The following is a 19,732-nucleotide window of genomic DNA, read 5'->3' as shown; positions in this document are numbered from 1 at the left end:
TGGACCAGTGGGGACATGATCATCTGTCTGAATGGTAAGTTAACTGACTTCACTATAAAGTCCACTATATATTCCCCGCTCTATATAGTGATTGAGGAATTTAGGGGTTAGGGCGGACGTTTCGACACAGTAAGCTTGTATGAGCTATAAATTTTAAACAGAGCGTGCACGAGGAGAAATCCATTCATGCATGCTCTCGCATTTTTTTCTAAAGTGGTTAGGGCGGGTCTTTTAAAAAATTTTTAGAAAATCCTCCACAATACCCTTAATGTATATAAGGTGCATAACAGTTTGAATAATTTAGACGATCACTATGGAATTCAAATATTGTGGGGTCCTATTGCAAGTGAGAGGAAAATAAAGTTGGATTTTGACAGACTGATCAGTGTCGCCTCTGCAGTAAAGCAGACGCTGTACAGATGTGTTGTGATGAAGGTACAGTTGAGCCAAATAGGCAAAGCCCTTGATTTGTCAATTTTATGTCTCTATCCTAGCCTATAGTCCCGGAATCTGGGTCATGACTGTAATGACCTAAAAAGACAGAAGATGATGAGTATAGGCCAGTAGTAGACAGGGAGATAAATTTAAGGTAAAGAAAAACTCATTGACAATTTATCTCATCTCACATTTATGGCTTTGTTGCTTTTGAATATCTTTTTTTTTGTATTTAGCAAAAACAAGTTTTTTTTTTGTTAGTTTTTTATTGGATTTGAACCCTTAGCAAATATGGTAATTCTTTTTTTAAATTGCCAGTTTTATCTGCTCAGTTTTTCTGTGTCTAGTACACAAAATTAGTTATTCAGTTGAAAATGTATTTTGGGGAAATTAAGATAAAGTAGAAAGGAGCTAAAGAAAAATATGTATTAAAAAAAACAAAAACATATTTAGAGGGGTTAAACTGTGCAATCATTTATTTAGGACAAAAGCTGAGAAAATATATAGTTTGCAGTAATTCAGAAAGTTGTAAAATAATACATATTTTTTACCTATAGAATTTCTTCTTTCCAATCATGGCTCGTAGTATTTATAGATTACAGAAATTGATTTGGTCTATTTTTCTATAGCCATGACCTTTTTCTTAATTTGTCTGTCCAGCCTATTAAACAAAAGGTCTCTCCCATTTCAGACCTTTTGTCTGCGTTTCAAAGCTGCTGGTCTGTTATTATTATATGGGGACTTTTTGTTCTCTCTCTCTCCCCACTCACTGGTCCATTGAGTCCAAAACCATTGTGAGACTCTGGCAAGTACACCTCGTGCTTAGCTTCCTTTTATTGTTAAAAGTGGTAGTGGAAACCTTAATAGTGTACATGTCTAAAAGAGTTCTGGGGTCCCCCCCCCCTCCAAAAAAAAAAAGAAATCGCTATTAGATTTATGGAGAGACCACGACCCCCATTAAATCTGGCCCATCAGAACTATCGACACATCTAACGTTACCATAAGATCAGTGTAACAGAAATATTACTTTTCTTTTTCAGGGGTGTTTAAGATATGCATTCATTGTTGACCTCCTTCTCTCCGAGTTCTGAAGATGATGTGACTAAGATCCCAAATTTCTCTTTGACAGTCATTAAAATGAGAAACTCAAAGGTACATGCCAGTTTGCAGGCCTTATTTGAGAAACGGCTGTAAATTGATGCGAGTATAGGGCTCTAATCCAATCTCTGATATTAAGGATTATTTGGGTTTTAGAACATGTCATATAACAGTAATTGTATTGATGTTTTTTTGCATATTTGTCACACTCAAGTGTTTAAGAATGTTAAATACAATGAAATACAAAGACAATACAAGTAACTTAAAATGCACTTTTTTATAAAATTAAGATTTTTTATTATTAAGGGAGTAAAAGCAATCAAACAACATGGCCCTGTGTGTGAAAATGGAATTCCTCCTTAAACCTAAATACGGAGTATCTTGCAGTAGTAACGTTCCTCAGGATTATTGTTATCTTGTATTTTGAAAACAAAAACTCAGGATATGTGGACATTTCCTCCCAAACGTTCCCATTTGTCCTGCTTTCAGAAATGGAGCCAGATTGATCTTTGTAGATCAGAAAAAGGAAACATGCTTAAAATGTCATACTTTTTATATAAAACCAGATATTAAAAAGTCAAAATCCACAGGATCTATGACAAACTGGGGTTGGTGAGGAGTACATTTTTCTCACCATATATAACAAGGAAGAAAATGGATTTTAAGCTGTGGAAAACAGTACAGTTCCAAAGCTCATTGTTGGAGAGCTACTGCAAAGAGCATCTTGGCATCAATAAGTAATCATTATAATCATTTGACCAGTTGTTAAGCCATGCTGGGAAGTATTATTTTCTGTCTTACCATCAGACTGGGGAGACTGACAGATGGGGGATTTTATATGCAAGCTTCTAATTTTTGTTTATATGAACCATAAAATGGCTTTGCTTATCCTCGCCCCTGAAGGATGATAATGATAAGGCTGAAACAAGCAATTACGAGGATAAAGGTTGTCTAATTTTAAACAAATATGAATTGATTCCAATTTACAATATTTTTCTATGAAATAAGAGCAATCAATTCCTTTTCATTTTTACTGACACTTTTTGCACATTTCTGCTGGTATTTTGATGACATCCAGCCAAATCCTTAAAGTTAGAAGGACTTATTGCCATCACTAACTGTTTAAATTTTTTTAAAGTTTATTTATATAGTGCTAATTCGTAACACATCAATTTAAGTTACTTGAAAATGGACAATTCAACTGGATCCTACAGTATGATTGGTTAAAAGTTTTCTATCAAATGAAAACCAGCTGCCTGGAGCCATTGACTTTGCAGAAGGGTCTCCTTTTGGATGAGCGTGCATTGTGTTTTCGATTCACCAGCAATCCCTCACTCCTAGTATGCCTGAAGCAACAGTAGAGAGGAAAAAATCACTTTAAACAGGAAGAAACCTCCAGCAGAACCAGGCTGGGGCCGACTGGGGTTAAGGAGACAGACATAAAAAGGGAGCATAAAAGCACTGATCAATAAATTTTTCCGTAAAAATTCAAAAAATATCCACTGGACTTGGTTTTCAGGATTTGAAGACGTTTCGCCACCTCTCCAGGAAGCTTTCTCAATTCAAATGTCTGGATCCGCAGTGAGTTTGAGTCTTATATGGACAAGGCCTTGTATTGCTTGGAAACATGCAATGGTAACCGATGATGGGTCGTTTAGTTCCATCGTTAGCCTATAATATCTGAACCTGTCTATGATTTCTAGGGGTCGGTCGTTAAAGGGGGGATTGCCATTAAGGGGGGGATTGTCTCCTGTAGTACCTGAAACCTGTCTATGATTGTTAAGGGTCGGTCGTTAAGGAGGTATGTTCACCGGCTGGAGCGGGTAGGTCCCTCGTTCCTCGTTCCTGATCAATAAATTATTTCTATGTTAGAAAAGGTAACAGTAAACTAGCTCCATAGCTGACTCTGATCAGGAGAGAAACAGTTAAGCAGAGGCCAACTTTAATCCCTTAAGCCCAGAGGGTTTTAGGAGAATTTCTGCCCGAATTTGTATGATACAAAGTCATTAAAGTATATTTCTGAAGTGGAACCACTATTGTGTCACAATGTTTCATTTATAGGTGATCAAAAATCCTAATTTTCAAGCCTTGCCAATTATTTTTTTTAAAAGTAAAGCCCCAAGGTAAGAAAACCCCTCTTTATAGAACCGTATCTTTACAATGACTGCAGCCAATTGGGACCGATTCCGTTGAAACATATTTGTTTCTCAAAGGTTTTAGTGGACAGTGTTTGCAAGCAGACCTTTTTCCTGCAGAAGTGCCAAAAATGTTCAAAACATTTAAAATTTATTTTTTTCCTAATAAAAAGAATATGGTCTGATAAGTGTTTTTTTTTTTTTTTTCAGAAGACATACCTAAGACAAAACAGTGAAGTATTAAAAGCTGAGCCCATTGTTATGTCTAGAAAAGAAACAGGACCAAGCACTGAAGAACAGGCCCCACTCAAAGGTCTTGATAGAAGCAGCCTAACTTATATTTTCATCCAAGATTATTTCCCAGCCAACCAGGACCAGACCAGTTGAAGCTACCATGACGGGAAAAAACATACAAAAAATCTAAATTTCATTTGCCCCCTCCTCAGTTTCTCGTTCAGTTTTAGGTGAATACTCTGACTGGGATTCTCCAATCAGGGGCAGCTCAGAGATTTTTTTCAGTAGGTGTGAAAGGGTGTGTGCCTAAGCATTGAACTGAGGGGGCTATGATAATAAAATATGTATATAATATGTATATTAAATTAAAATAATAATAAGATAAACCCTGATAAACCCTGATCTGCCAGGGCTGTGAATGATTTCAGGCTTAACATGAAGGGGATTTGTATCCACTTAAATCAAAATATATAATGACACACTGGGGCAAATTGACAAACTGCTTCTCATTTTGTTTTTTAGAGGGATAACGATATGTCTTATGCATGACTGATTGGTTTCCAGTCATTGTTTCTCCCGCTTGTTTATGACTTTTTTTTTTTATTTTTTTCCTAAATCTTTACCAGGGGTTGAGCCTAGTAAAGAGTGCTGTCATGCCTGCAAAGAAACATCTATAATAATGATAACCCTACCTATTAGATTCCTCTGAAGAATGTATTGTTTCACTTTGTGCTGTTGGTATATTTTCATTGTTGCTCGAACCTTTTGCTGGGACCTCAATTTGTTGATGTGATAGGACATCTGGCCTCAGAAGTCTTTATCAGATGTTTTTGTTCAAAGCGATGACTCTGCGGCGCTGAATTTATCGACTTCACAATGAAAACAGAGTCAGAATGTGACAAGATGATTACAGGTAATGGCTGCCTTTTCATGTGGAACGGTGGATCTTTTTGTTGTTGAATAAAGTGCTGTTTTTTTTTTTTTTGCAACTTGCAGCATATGAGTAAGTGAAGCTGTTGTAGCAGACAAATGGCTCTGATCGCTGAATGTCTGTGTTTATCCATTCTTTTTTTGTGGCAGAACTTAAGGAGATACTGGGAGTGTGCAGCAGATCTGTTTTTGGTGTGGAGCCATCCCAGATGTCCTTTCTGTTCTTCCTCATGTACGCCACTGCAGCTGGAGGGCTCCAGGCGCTTCTTGAGACCAGTCCTGGTTGTGCTCAAGAGTTCAAGATAAAGGTATATCCCTCATATCCTCCCCCTGATACTCTGCTTCAATTTTGAACACTGGTGATGGCAGTGAATATTTCCTCGCTTGAATTAAACTAAGCCCCTTCATCGCAGTTTGCTCGACTCATGCCATGTCTCGGGAACACACAGCTTTTCTTTGGCCCTTAAACATTGATTTAGAGTATCTTAACACTCGTGGCTCTGAGTTTGTGGATTTTGCTACTTTTACCTATCCTTCCTCAACATGAGACTTTTGCTTCCTCTCTTATCTGTGTTTGCACTTCTCCACGTGCGATCCTTCTCTCCCCTAGCAGTGCTAAAGTGTAGAAATTGGCTGAAACCAGTGAGAACTAATGGATTAACAAGGTCATTCAGAAAATGGCTCCAAGGTTTTTTTTCTTCAAACCGTCATAAAAGGCTTTCTACTTTGAGTTCTGCTTTATTCACTCAAAGAAACATTCTTATGATTTAATTCCAGATATGCCCTGAACAAATGACTATAAACATGGAAACACCCTGACATGCAGTAAGAGTTATACTGTAAATACTATCAGGAGCAGATATAGCAACACTGGTCCCACAGCAGAAAATACAGCTACTGCTTAAAGTATTTGATCGATTTTCTTCTTTCTATTTATTTTCTGATATGGATTTGTGTATCTGAACTATTAACCCTTAAGCTCCAGAGGGTTTTTGGTGCAATTTCCACCTGAACTTGCATATCTGGATAAGTCAAGTGTAGCTCCAAAGTTATAAAGTGGGAATGTAAATAATATATTTTTGCATGATACAGTCTTTAAGAATAGATTTCCAGTGGAACCATTATTGTGTCATGATTTCTAATTTATGATTGATCAAACAGAGGAAAAAAATCAAGATTTCTCAGCCTCGCCTGATTAATATATTCATTTTTAATAAACACTGCAAAAATCTGTAAAAAAAAAAAAATTCTTTAACCTCCAGACTCTATGGATCTCCAGCTTAGAATAGAAAAGCCCTATGTTTTCCCACAATGGGGAAATTGTGGTGTTATAGCACCATTACATCAAAAGTGGTCACACAAATGTGGACCTTCAAAAGTGTATAAAACTATAGGAGTAAGTGTCAGAGTTAAAAAAATAAATACATAAAATAATTTTTTTCACAAATATAAATACCGTGCATCTGGAGAATAAATAATCAATATGCATCTGGGGACATTTTTACCGTTGTTGATTTGTAAAAATCGCAGCAACACCAGAGATGTGCAAAAATGACAACAGCATGTTATATAAGTGACCAAGACACCATGCAAAAAAATAAGCATTAATGTAACAACTTATTGAGGTTGTTGGGAACAGTGATGGTTATAGAGTCTTACAGCTGCTGGGAGGAAGGATCTGTGATAATGCTCCTTGGTGTATTTAGGGTGCAGATTATAACTGCAGAAAATTTGGACTCAATCGGTTTTAGCTTATTTGTTTCTCAAAGATTTTAGATGACAGTGTTGCAGGTGGACTTATGATTTTGGTACAGATATTCCGAATGTATCCATAATTGTTGCCAAATGTCTTTTACATCATAAAAAGTAATTGGGTCGAATGCAAATGCTGATTTTCGTGGTATGGCTACATCTGCACATAACAAAGTGTTTTTTTTTCATAAGATTTCATAAGATTTGTCAATAAAATTAGGACATAAATGAGTTACATTTTGTCACTTTGTCTCAAGCAATCAATTACGAAAAAACCTCAGTAAAAGTAATTCATAAGTAAAATAACAAGTATTTAAAAAAGAAAAATCAGACACGTAGCTTCACAAAAATGTGTGAATATATGAGTAATGAATCGGCAACTGGATAAATTATTACCTGTAGCTCTCCAAAAACATCGAAATAACACAAAACAAAGCTGTTGTAAAACTGAAACTGTATTGAAAACATGTAAATGATACTGTGCAGCAGATCAGGACATGATTGATTGTTTAAGCACCTTGGTTGGTGCCAAGCCCTCATGGGTGTATTAGACAATGTTACATAATAGACAATACAATAGCCATCTGAAAAAATATTAAAACACAATGACATGATAAGAGAGCATGGACATTTTGCATTTTCTGAGCGAATAGTCCATGGTATGAGATGCAAAGTACTTTGCTGCAGATACCATGACTTGAACATGTAGCCAGAGAAAAAAAGCATCCTTTCTAAACAGCCAGCAAAGAATCTCTGCGTCATCCTTCCAAAATAAATTGTAACTATACAGTAGTAGTTTCCCATTTGTGGTGACTGTGCTCCCTACTTCTGTATATGCCTGAAAAACTCAGGATAGGGTGCATGTGTGATGGGTCGTAGTTAGGCCACATTTTTCATGACTTCTCCCAACTCATCTTGGAACTAGCTAAATGAATCTTTACTCTAAGAGCTTAAGTTTTTTGTATCTGTCATCCTTGGTCACTTACTGTATTGGGTATAAATGCCTGAAATCATCGGTTCAAACATTACACCTTTAAACTTGGCTTGATTCTTTGCTGTCCTGTGCTTGCATTTTTTCTTTCAAGCTTTTTAAAATGGGCTTCCTTGACTCTTAACTGCAGCTGCATGCTACAAGGCTGAATAAGTCCATGACTGTAAAGGCTCAAAAACTGAACTTTACCCTTTAAATTCTACAGAAACGACATATTGAAATGGTTCTAACCATTGGTAACATGTAAGCAATTCCTTCCCTTCCTTGGTTCAGGGAAGGGCATTCATATACAGCAGGTCAAGTCTGACTCAAGTGTCATATTTGTTTCTCCACAGGGAGGCACCCAACAACTTTCCGAATGTCTGGCACAGCAGGTTGGCCTGAAGAACGTCCGGCTGGGCTCTGCCGTGACGGCCATATGGCAGGTAGAGTACAGTAACGTCTCACTCTGGGACTGATGAGGCGTGACACTGAGATAACAGCTTCCTCACTGGGGAAACGGGCTGTCTCATGTGAAGGCTTTTTCTTTTGAGCATGAATTTTCAGTTCAGCCGCAGCTGAGACCAAAGCTTTCATTGGAAACCATCAATATTAGATTCTTTCCTGCAGGCCATGCTGGATATTAATATATTTATTTTGTCACAAAACTTAAAGTATTACATATTTAACCAGTTATGGAGTATATGAATGGAAATAAATTATGTACTCTATCTGTAAATGATGCCTGTCACTCAAAGGACGCCATAAAACGCAAGAAACATTTGCAACATTCTTTCATGGTGAAATTTAGTCATGGAGTCATAGAAAAACAAAATAAAAGTAAACACCAGCTCTTTTCATTGGGTTTCAATGAAAAATCATTGTAAAAGAACTCTGTTTTCATCATTTTGTTGATGCTGAAGCATTCCTTCTATCCATTGTGTTATCCCTGTGCCAAGAAGGCAAGACATTAGCGATGACCTTAAAGGAAAAGAAAAATGCTTTTCACGCTAGAAAGGAATTTAAGGTCATTTCCAAACAGCTTTCTAACAAGCAGAAACCTTTTTTGAGGAGCATTGGATGTGCATGCATATGTATTTCAAGGCCAGGTTGTGCTGTAGATGAAAAAAAAAAAAGTTCCCTGAATTTTATTTTCAAAAGATATAAAAGCAGGAACTGGTTTTATTTATTTCCTATCAAACTCTGCCAGCATCAGTTCAAATAAACAAAAGAAGGGGAAACATCTCTTCTTTCACAATAGGAAATGGCAATATGGAGTTCCTGGAGAAAAGCTTATGGGACAGATTAGACCAAAGTGGAGATGGATTTGCTTGACCCTGTCTCATAACTGCAAAGCACAGTGATATAATGGTGATTATTTAGGTTTGGGGTTTTTTCCGTGCCTTAATGGCATTAAATTGACCCTTAACATCTCTATCTATCAAGGTGTTCTAAAGCCACATTAAATTAGTCTATTTTTCAAACGGCTCTAACAGGACAATCTCAAACACAGCAGCCATTCACAACATAATGGCTGCAAAGCATCAAGGTGTTGCACCAGCTCAGTCTAGATCTTTTATTGGGATTTTAAAAGAGCAGAGCAGAAAGTAATTCCTTCAAGCCTAAATCTTTGTGTTTTACATATATTTTCTTAAAAACCCTTAATCTGTTTTCATTTGAGAATGGACTACAGCTTGATTGAATATATGGAAAAAAAATCTCAAAATGTTTAGGTGACAAATGCTTAATAGAAATATATTAGGACTTTTTTTATTTTAAACCAAAAGGTTTGTAAGATTTTTTTTTAAATAAACAGTTTATCTTGTATAAAGACAACAGTTCTTTTGCATTTTAACACTAAAAGCACAGGACTGAAACATGAAAAAACATTTCAACATGTGTTGTTCATGTCCTCTCATGTTCAAGGTGACTGGAAGCATTTTAGTGTACAGTGCAGCATGAACTGGGTAAGAGGCAGGGCAGAACCTTGACATTTTGCCCGTCTATCAAACGGTTAATGACAGAGAAACACATTCACACTGACACTCAGCCATGAGCATTTTAGAGCTTCCACTTCACATCGGCTGAAGCAGGACAGCGACAAAAGCCCTCCCAGCTGGGGAGGTTGTGTTTACACCCAGGATGGTCTTGTTGAAAACAATGTAGAACAATGGAATGATGCATTTGAAGCTGATTCAATAGAACAGTGTCATAAAAATAGTCCTTCTCAATCCATATATTGGAAAATAGAAATGATCTATAAAGGTTTCATCTCCATAGAGGTGCTTTACTGACTTTAATATGAAGAGGAAACCTTGGAATCTTCCTTGGAGTAAGATTCAGGCCATTTTCTAATGAAAATAATTTTCAGTCCCTATTGTTATTGGCTCTCTGTCTCAGAACTTAACTTGGCACACAAATATGCATCTAGCATCTGTAGATGTATTTCCTTTCACAATCAAATTGTGCAGATTGCAATTAGAACAATATATTTGCTTCATGGAAACATTTTGAAATGGCAAATTTTGAAAAAAAAACAAAGTCCTCCATAGCAAAATGTGTGTATTTCAAAACTGCAATGAACATTTTTTTTTTTCCTTTTTTTGTTTGTTTACATGTCATATGGCAAATGGCCTGTGGTTGTGTATCACCATTTCAAGTCAAGGGAATCCAAAGCATTTTAAATAACATTGAATTATTCACCCATTCACACTGTAATGGTGGCAAGCAACTTTTGGCAAAGCTGTCCTGGGTTGAGGGTTAGAATTAGCTGCAACAAAAGATTTTTTTTTCAAATCGATTAATCTGTTAATTATTTTCTCAAATAAATTGATCAATAACAGGATAGCAAAAGGTTCCTTAAACAAGACTTTTTGCGAAATTAAACCAGGTGAAACTAAAACTTTTCCATGTGAGTAATCCTGCATAGAGCATATCGACAGTCAAAAAAGATTTTTATCTTTAATTCAAAATGTTTATTTTGTATTTATATTAATATAATTTTTTTTTTTCTTTATATAATTTTTTTTATAATGTTTGTATATTTGCTGCTGTTACTCTGTCAGCTAAAGGTACCTTTTAGAATCTCTACACTCCAGTTAAAGATTAACCATGTCGGGTTCATAAAATGTAGGTTTTTTGAAAAAGAAAGAACTGAAATATACAATTTATGGATACAATTTCTGCAGAAAGGAGAGAGTTGAACCCCAGACTCAAACACACCGTCTCCCACTGGACCTCCTCCGCAGAGCATTTTATTAACAGAACATGACACATGGTTACAAACAGAGTATTGTTCTGACAGAACAATTGATCAGTTCATAAGGACAGAATGCTCCATCAGAACGACAAGGCAGGATGGTCTCCTGACTGAATCATGAGACAGGAGTGGAGCATCCCCTTGCAAAAATGTTTTATAAGCATATGGGAGAATTATCCTGCCATAATACAAGAGCACATAATTTCAATTTGAGAAAAGAATTTCATCTTCTTGGACTCAAAACTTATAATGCTCACACTCAAAACATGCGCTCTCTCTCAAATATTTTCTCTTCTCTTTCAAATCTTTGTTTCTTCTCTCAGATTTAATGCTTTTTGCAACCTTTCCAGCCAATAGAACGACAGCCTCAGAAAGGGTGCGCTTGTCTAACTCTACTGAGTGTGCCTGTGATAAACCTTACCGACAATAAATTGGTTTTTTAATTTAAAAGCTATCCATTTTCAGACGTGAGGTGATGTGAACAGAAAGCTCCCGCCTCAGAGTTGCTCGTCAGAAAAAAAATAAATAAATAAAAAGTTTGCTAGTCAGGGCAGATGCTAATTCTGCCTCCAGCAGAAATTAAGTGACTTTTCATTGGTGATTCTTGAATCGCCCTTTATTATTTCCTTTTTTTATTTTCCTGATTGTTGTTGTTTTTCAGCTTCTTATTTTAATAGCTTTTAAACTAAAAAGCCATTTTATTGTCAGTAAGGTTTATCACAGGCACACTCAGTAGAGTTAGACAAGCGCACCCTTTCTGAGGCTGTCGTTCTATTGGCTGGAAAGGTTGCTAGGCGACGATCCGATCCAATCTGAGAGAGAGCAAAAAAAATCCGCAAGCAGAGCCTTTTGAGTTTTGATTGCAAGAAGATTAATTTATTTTCTCAAATTGAAATTATGTGCTCTTGCATTATGGCAGGATAATTCTCCCATATAAGCACACATTATTTTATAATCATTATTGAATAAACCTAACAAACCAATTACTAAATTAGTTGACAATTATTTCAATAATCGATTAATCATGATGAAGACGATTAAGCCGATTAATTGTTTCGGTCCTAGTTGGAATGAGATAACAGTACCTACAGGGAAGTTTATTACAAATGAAAGGAGCTCAGATCTGCCCTGGTGACAGAGGACCTGCATGGGGTCCTCTTTTATATTTATATATTTCTTACCTCAGAAAAAATGACTCTTTAAACAAATAACTTGTGCAGTAACAGTAGCAGACTGCCATGCTTTTTCTTTTCTCCCATACATGTGCAAAACATTGGTGTCGTTTTAACTTATTGCCAGAGGGGGCAAACTTCTGCAAAAACAATGGAACTTATCCCATGCTCCTTTAATGGAAATACAGAGATTGCAAATTTTTTTTTTTTTTCCTGAAATAATTAAATATAATCGATGTTTGAGGTGCATTCGTCAACATGGATAGTGAAACATTTACTGACTTTCAGGGCTAAGGTTTTCCTGTACAAAACTGATATTCAGCTCCTAATTTTTGGACCTTTGGTGTGCAGCTTCCCTCCTTTATCTCCACCCATTTCTTGCCTTGCTTGCTGTGGGTAAAGGTCAGTAGTACAATAAAACCATTCAAAGAGATTATTTAACAAGCAGACTTAAAAAGAAGCCTTGAAAGAAATCTTGTTTTGAAGTTCTAAACTAAACCAAGATTTTGTTTTTCTGACCAAAGCAACCAATCTGGCACACCAAGAATCTGTTAATATTTTTTTTTTTTGTAGCTACTAGAAATGAAGAGTAGCTGTAGCTGTGATTCACAGCATGTGATTCATTCAGAAAGTCCTGGGAGCTCGGTTTAGTCATTTATTTTGCATTTGTGTGTGGAGAATAAACAAGAAGTAAACCAGCAGGAGTTTTGCAGGACATGCTGTCTACCAGCCTGACTGAGGAGGATGGATGCTAATTTGGATTATTTGCATAACATAATAACATGGATAGCAATCAGTTTGAGAAATTAGTTTTATTATGAATAACTTATTAAGCTGATAACACAAATATTTCAGTGTAGACATATTCCTATTTGCCTGGTCTTTACCTAAATATGTGAAGTTCTGTAGAGTTTAGTGACAAAATACAACACAACTAATGTTTTCAGGGCAGTTGGATGGAGTATGACAGTTGGTCCAAATCAAGCCAATGCAGTTGACATCAACTGATGCCGTTTGTTGAACACAAAGACATGGCTTGTGGCAGTTTCCTTTTTTCCTTCTTGGTCATCTGACAGTTTTCACTGACACTATGAAGGGAAACATGGAGAACTCATGCTGTTGACTTTGTGCAACTTTGGGTTATGTCCATATGGAGTTTGATCTAAATACGCAATCAGCCAGAATCAAGCAACTTTAGATGCAATTTGTTTATTCTCTCACAATTGACATGTTCTTTTACTCATTCTGATCTTAAAAGTAGTAAAATCTACGAGTGGTGAACAAAGTAGTCAACCCTGCTATGTGAGTAAAAGTACTGATACTAATAGTCAAATCTTACTCAGCTACATAAGTTACTCACTTTTGAAAATACTTATGGATACTTAACTACTTTTAAATGCATGTACTTTTGCATGTACTTTTGAATACTTATATACTTAATAAGTATTCAAAAGTGCATGCATTTAAAAGTAGTTAAGTATTAAAACAATAACGGTACATTTCTGTATTATTTTCAGAGTAATTTTAAAGAACTTTGTACATTTCAGAAACCACCTGATGCATTGATGTACAGAACCACCTGCTACAAATTCTACATCATCTGCAGCATAACAATGCCACCAAAAATAAAGCCAAATATTTTGATTATTATTTCTTATTTAAAGACAAACTAAAAAGAAAACTTTTTTGATTCTCCTCACACTTTCACTATGAAATATAGGTTTACGGTTGAATATATTACCACAAAGAAACTACAACTCTGCTTTAAAAAGTCATCCTACTGAACAACTTGGCCGCATGGCAACAAATCACAGCTTATTAAAATGTTTAAACTACCAATAATATCTGCCCAGAGTTCTTCAGAATTGAGGAATGTCATGCCAATCTCTGAACGGCGGTGTCCAAATTCAGTCCTAAGCGCTGCGATGATGCATGTTGAAATTTCATTTCAAGAAACAAAAACAGTAACAGTTTATCACAAAACTAAGCTGAGAAAGAACAAACAAGTAACTACCAGCTTCCTCGAAATATAGTAGACTAAAAGTTATAAGTATTCCCCCCAAAATTACTCAAGTATTGTAAAGATACTCAAAAAAGAACTTACAGTAACCAAGTAAATGTACTTTGCTACTTTCCACCGCTGCATCTACACCTCATTAACATCTGAGAAGCCTGTCTGAATCTGTCTCTCAAGGCTGCCTCAACTGTTCTCAGTAATATGATAAAAAAGGTGGATTATGTAAAAGAATGTCAAGAATCCAGAAGAAAATGTGCGAAAATGTAAAAATTATCTGGGAGAAAGATCTTGATACAGAAATTGACGAAGCTGTGTGGGAAAATATTATTTAAAATGTGGGAGGAGCTACAAGGGATGCAAGAAATACATTTATTCACTACAAAATTGTACTTAGATATTTTTTACACCAAGTTAGCTATGCCGAATGGGTTTAATAAAGGATAACAAATGTTGGAAGTATAATAAAAAGGTTTGTACATTTATCCATGCACTATGGGATTACCCCTTGATAATGCCCTTTTGGAAGGCAGTTTTGAAAAAATTTGAGGACTGGCTCAGTCAACCTTTACCAGAGACTGCACAATTCTGCCTCTTAGGAGATAAGTCATTGATGCCAAGGGGTATTCCAAAAGCTGAAGGTAGACTAATGATGACAGGTTTTCTGATAACGGCTAGAATTATTCTTCGTAAATGGAAGAGCCCACATAGACCGGAATTTAAGGCATGGCTTCAACTTATGTGAGAGACAGCAACTTTTGAAGACATGATTTCAAAGGTGCAGAAGGAGCCGAGTAAAGCTAGCTAAGCATGGGTGCATTTTGGTCACAGTGTTGGTATAAATTGTGTATGTGTATGTACATTCATATGTTTTTGAATAGATAATTGATAAGTGTCGTCATGTTCTGTGTTGCTGCCGATGTGTATTTGGATGTTTTTGTTTTTTGAAAGTCATTTGTCTGTAATTGTATTATCATAAAAGCAAAATAAAAAAAAAAATAGTAATGACAAAAAAAGGTAAATTATGAAGATAATGAAAAAAGTTCCAAATCAAGTGTAAAAAAACACGTTTTCTGTCACCACTGCTGAATCCAGAAGACTACTTAAGATACGATTAATCTCACCAGTAAACTTACTGGCAGATGCATTTTTAAATTAGTTTATTTTCCATTTATTCAATTTAAGGTACTTTTTTTTTTTTTACCTCAAAGCTTTCTCCCTGTTTATATTTGATAGATACATTTTCTTTACCTTTGGTGATGATGATACGAGGCCCTTGGGATGATTTACTGCTGTAGAGTATGTTGGTCTTTGACCATCCTGAGCGGTCAGCAGATACTGTAGTGCACCTCTTTAAATCTGCTCATCACACCCAGTGCTAGAGTTTTATTTAAGGTTATAAAGGACAATAAAAACAGTATTAGGACAGGCACTTGGTTTTAATTACCTTATTTTATCAGGGACAAATCGTTTTTGATCTTTTTTTTTATATGGGCAGATATTGTGACTGTGCCCCTTTAAGCAGTAAAGTCTTGTGCAGTAGTCTAAGTGTTTACTAGCTCCTGGACAACTCTTTTAAATATTTTTTAGATCCTGTGCTAAAGATCTTAAGAACAACAGCATGTTTTGGGTAAATGTTAAACGTTTCTCAATCTGGAATACAGCTATTCAAACTTAATGGTACATTCACAACTGATAATATATTTTTAACGTATTTTTTGTGCTCTGTACTAATGCAATAAAAACGATTTAATTTGGGGTGATTACACAATTTATATACCTTTTAAGTTTTGCTGTTTAATGGGGGAGTGTTGCACAATGGCAGCCCACTGCTCCCCAAAGGGATGGGTTAAATGTAGAGGTACATTTCTCCATTGTGAGATCAATAAAGTTCAATTATTATTATTATTATTATTATTATTTTTGCTGTATAAAAGATATGGACCAGCTAGTGAAATATTAGGAGAACTTGAGGTGACTTCTTGGTCTAAAGTTTAGACCAAGAAGTCACACAATGTACAATGTAGACCTATTTATGGCTAAGACAAAAAAAGAAAAAAAAAAGTTTTAAAAAACACTAATCAAATCATTGATCACGAGAGGCCAAAAGTATGCAGGGAACCTTTTTTTATGCATGCTGATTGCTGGGCATGGTTTGCCACGGTTGCTAGGTTGTTACCAGGGACTCTAAAGCGCGAGGGGCTCCGTCTAAGGTTGGGCGCACAGCTGGATTTGCTGCTCTGTTCAAGCTGTCTGAAACTTTCCCGGATTTTTGAAGCTACCGCTGCATCATTCAACAACAACAGCTGTGCGGCAATATTTTAAATATGAAGCAGGTCATGGACGTTGCGATGAAGATCGCTTGCTCTGTTCGGGCCTGGAGTTTTCAGAGGCGTTTATTCCATGCACAGCGCGAGGAGACAGGTTCAGACCACACTGATCTGCTGCTGCACACAGATGTTAGGTGGCTGAGGCGTGGCAGATTCCTCAAAAGATTTTTGGAACTTTTGCCTGAAATTAAAGAGTTTCTGAAACGGTCAACAACCCATTCTGCTCTATGTTACATCTTCACATCCACATAGTTTGTATTTTCCTATTTTTATCTGTTTTCCTGTTGAATTTTAATCCATCTGCCAGTTTCTCTGCCAATGCCAATGCCCAGAAGTTTATCATTCTGAAATAGTGGACTTCTCTTCTCCTTCTTCCTGCTTTGAAGTGATCTTAGACTTTGACAGATTTTATTTGTCATTTTGTTTACACAAGTGTAAAACAAAAAGAAACTTAGTTTGGACAGTGATATAAACATATGACTGTAAATTTATAGTTCTAACGTTTTTTTTCATCTCTACTGGACTGTGTGTGTGTGTCTATCAATTGTTTTTTTTTTTAGATTTTTTGACAGCACAGCCTTTGTCTGGAGATCTTGACTGCTCTTTTCTGTAGTTTTTAGTGTCTGATGAGTGAGTGAGTAAGAGGGAGACAGGGAAATGGTGTGAAGTCCTTATGAAATTGTTAAGTTCTGTTTTTGCAACCTATTTTTTGACACAATTGATAATTTCCTCGTTTGTTGGAATTACTGGTTATTCTCCCCCTGTGCAAATGAAAAACAAATATTGCCCATCTCTTGTGTTTGGCTTGGTAGCATGCAATCAACTTCAAAAGTAGATTTTGGTTGGGCACCCCTGGTCTAAACCATTTGGGGAGAGAATCATCTTGAGCCTCTAGTAATTGCAGACTTCATATAACTGAAGGGAGGATGAATGGAGGAATGTACCAGAGAATTTTTTATAAAAATCTGAGCATTGATTTTCAAACAAAACAACAATCCAACAGTGTTAAACAATTTCAGAGAAAGTAAAGCTGCTAGAATCCCCCGATTTATATATCTAACAAAACTAAAACATAAATAAAAATGCCTCCTGTAGCTTGAAGGTTTATAGATAGTTTGTGTGAAAAAAAATATTCAAACTCACACAAGCATTTAGCATTTAGCTAGTCTATAAATACATATGTTCTTCTTTTTTTTTTCTTTTTAGTAAAATCCCTTTTCATGAATTGATCAAGTATGATCAGTACCTAACCCCAATGGACCAATAAACTTCAAGTAACAGCACATCCTCTTTGTGTGAATTTCCTTTCCTGTCTTCTTGTGAGAAACATCCAATGTGAATTTCAGGTCAAAATATGTGTTAGAAATGGATTTACTGAGACAATGTATACAAGCCCTCAGCTAGGGAGGAAAACCAGGCTTTATGTAGCCTTGGATGTATCAAGGAGTCATTGTTTATTTCTCATAGCACGTCTCTTGTTAGCTTCTTTGCAACACTAAACCAGATTGATTTTACTGTTAAATCTTACTACCGTAAATATAAAGTTTTTCTTTTGCACAGGACTCTGAGTGGGCCAGGGTCATGACGACCGACGACACCTTCTTGTGCAGGGCTGTAATCGTCACTTGCCCCCCTCATTTGGCAGGTCAGTGTGTGTCTCCCACATTTCTCTCTACCTGTTAACTGAAATTCTCACTGATGCAGAAGGCAAATATCCCACTTTCTCATGAGGTCTGTTAAATGTGGCTGACCGTGCATCCATACATTTATATCAACAAATTTCCCCAATCTTTTACTGGCTCTGGGGTGCAGGAGTCACTTTGGCTTAAGTACATTCAGACGGAGGTCAGGTTCCGGGCTCAGGATTTGCTTTGATTTGATTTTTTTTAAACCAGTGCAAGAGTTGAGGTCTAAACTTTTAACTGGAGGGGCAAAGTGAGATTTGCTATGGTTGGATGTGGGAAGCTGAGAGTGGTAAACACGTCACTGTCAGCCTCCCAGCAATCGACATACCAAGTGGAGAAACATTTGGACACCTGCAGGGGTGTCACATTTGGAGTAAACCATGATGCCCAACTTTTAAAAACATTTCATTTTAATTCCTAAAGGTTTAAACTGATGCATTTTAATGTACCAGTACCTCCCTATTCATTAAAATATCACAATCTGTTTCTATTAAGCTTAGACTTTAAATTTAGTATAACTCCATTATAAATTCCATTTACAGATTTTTTTTACAATGGATGTTTTTGTAAAATCTGTAGATTATAGCTATAGAAAGCCAAACTGCTTCTTGAATTAAATCGAATATTAGATGCAACTGTCCTTGACCCATGCAAATGTTAAGCCATTAAACAGCTTTTCAAATGATGCCTCTTATAGCCCTAATGTAAAGTACTATGCACGAAATAATAAATAATTACCCAGTGGGCCAATATGGCAATGCAAAAAAATAATAATAATAATAATAATTATATATTTCCAAAAGTAATGTTGGCAAATATGTTATCAGGTCCTAAGTCCTAATAGCTGAGTACCAGGAAACCCATTTAGACTTTTTGACAAGGTATATGAAAATGCTCATTAGGTTTTTATATCCAAACTAGATATGAAGATGAAAAAAAAAATCAGATTTTTAAAGTAACCTGGCCTCTTTAAGATTGTAACTTGCATCCAACTTGCTCCAGAGCTGTACTTAAAGGGACACTATGCAACATTTTTCAGTTAATTAATGTGTTCCATAACGTTATGGATGACTAAATGAGTCATTTCAGGTTGAACAAAGGTATTCTCGGCCGCCCTGGTGGTCTGTGGGGGAAATACTGCACTTGCAACTGCAGGAGCACCGACCCGCACCCACAGGCTCAGAAGTCTCGTGAGAGTCAGTCTTGCTTTACGGCGAGAACTGCTACACGCCCCCAGTTAAAAGCATTCTCGTTGCTAGCACAGTGGCGATCTTTGTGCAGTTATGCTACGTTCACGCAGCAAAAGCAGCAAAATCGCGTCTGCTGCTTCCTTTTTGCTGCTTGTACCAGTTAGTTCTGACGTGAGGCTGAAGCAGCTTTGGTGCTCTGGCTGCGGGGTGCAAAAGTGTGTCTGAGGCGCGTTGGGCGGAGCTTCACTATCCTTTCTCTGCCTTGCAGCTATATTTGCTGTGATCAGTGGGAATAAAGTAGTTTTAATATGTGTTTAAGTGAGAAAATACACCTGAAAACGTAATCAGTGCAGTCAGTTCATTCAGATTATTATCCTGCCTTCAATATTTTTTCTGTCGGAGCCGCTCAGACCCCCACATACCAGGGATGCGCCGACAGTATGGATCCCTTCATCAGCAGCGGTTCACCGCGGCAGCTGGTAGGTGTTTTTCATCTAAATAATCCAAACTGCATATTCTGCCGGCAGA

At 36.5% G+C, this 19,732-nt stretch overlaps 1 protein-coding gene across 1 annotated transcript in view; it reads left to right on the top strand.

The window, feature by feature from the left end:
• The window catches only part of si:ch211-127i16.2 (probable flavin-containing monoamine oxidase A), a 103,542-nt gene that overhangs the window by 12,279 nt on the left and 71,531 nt on the right, over nucleotides 1-19,732 (top strand). Inside the window, exons 5-7 of the mRNA XM_038268250.1 lie at nucleotides 4,983-5,140; nucleotides 7,911-8,000; nucleotides 17,890-17,974. Coding sequence (XP_038124178.1) covers nucleotides 4,983-5,140; nucleotides 7,911-8,000; nucleotides 17,890-17,974 — 333 coding nt within the window. The remainder of the gene's footprint in view (nucleotides 1-4,982; nucleotides 5,141-7,910; nucleotides 8,001-17,889; nucleotides 17,975-19,732) is intronic.

Source organism: Cyprinodon tularosa, unplaced genomic scaffold (genome assembly GCF_016077235.1).
Source record: "Cyprinodon tularosa strain WSP-4 unplaced genomic scaffold, ASM1607723v1 ctg7, whole genome shotgun sequence".
In the NCBI taxonomy this organism is placed as follows: domain Eukaryota; kingdom Metazoa; phylum Chordata; class Actinopteri; order Cyprinodontiformes; family Cyprinodontidae; genus Cyprinodon; species Cyprinodon tularosa.
Note: the sequence above shows the minus strand (reverse complement) of the source record. Positions and strands in the feature narration are given on the sequence as shown.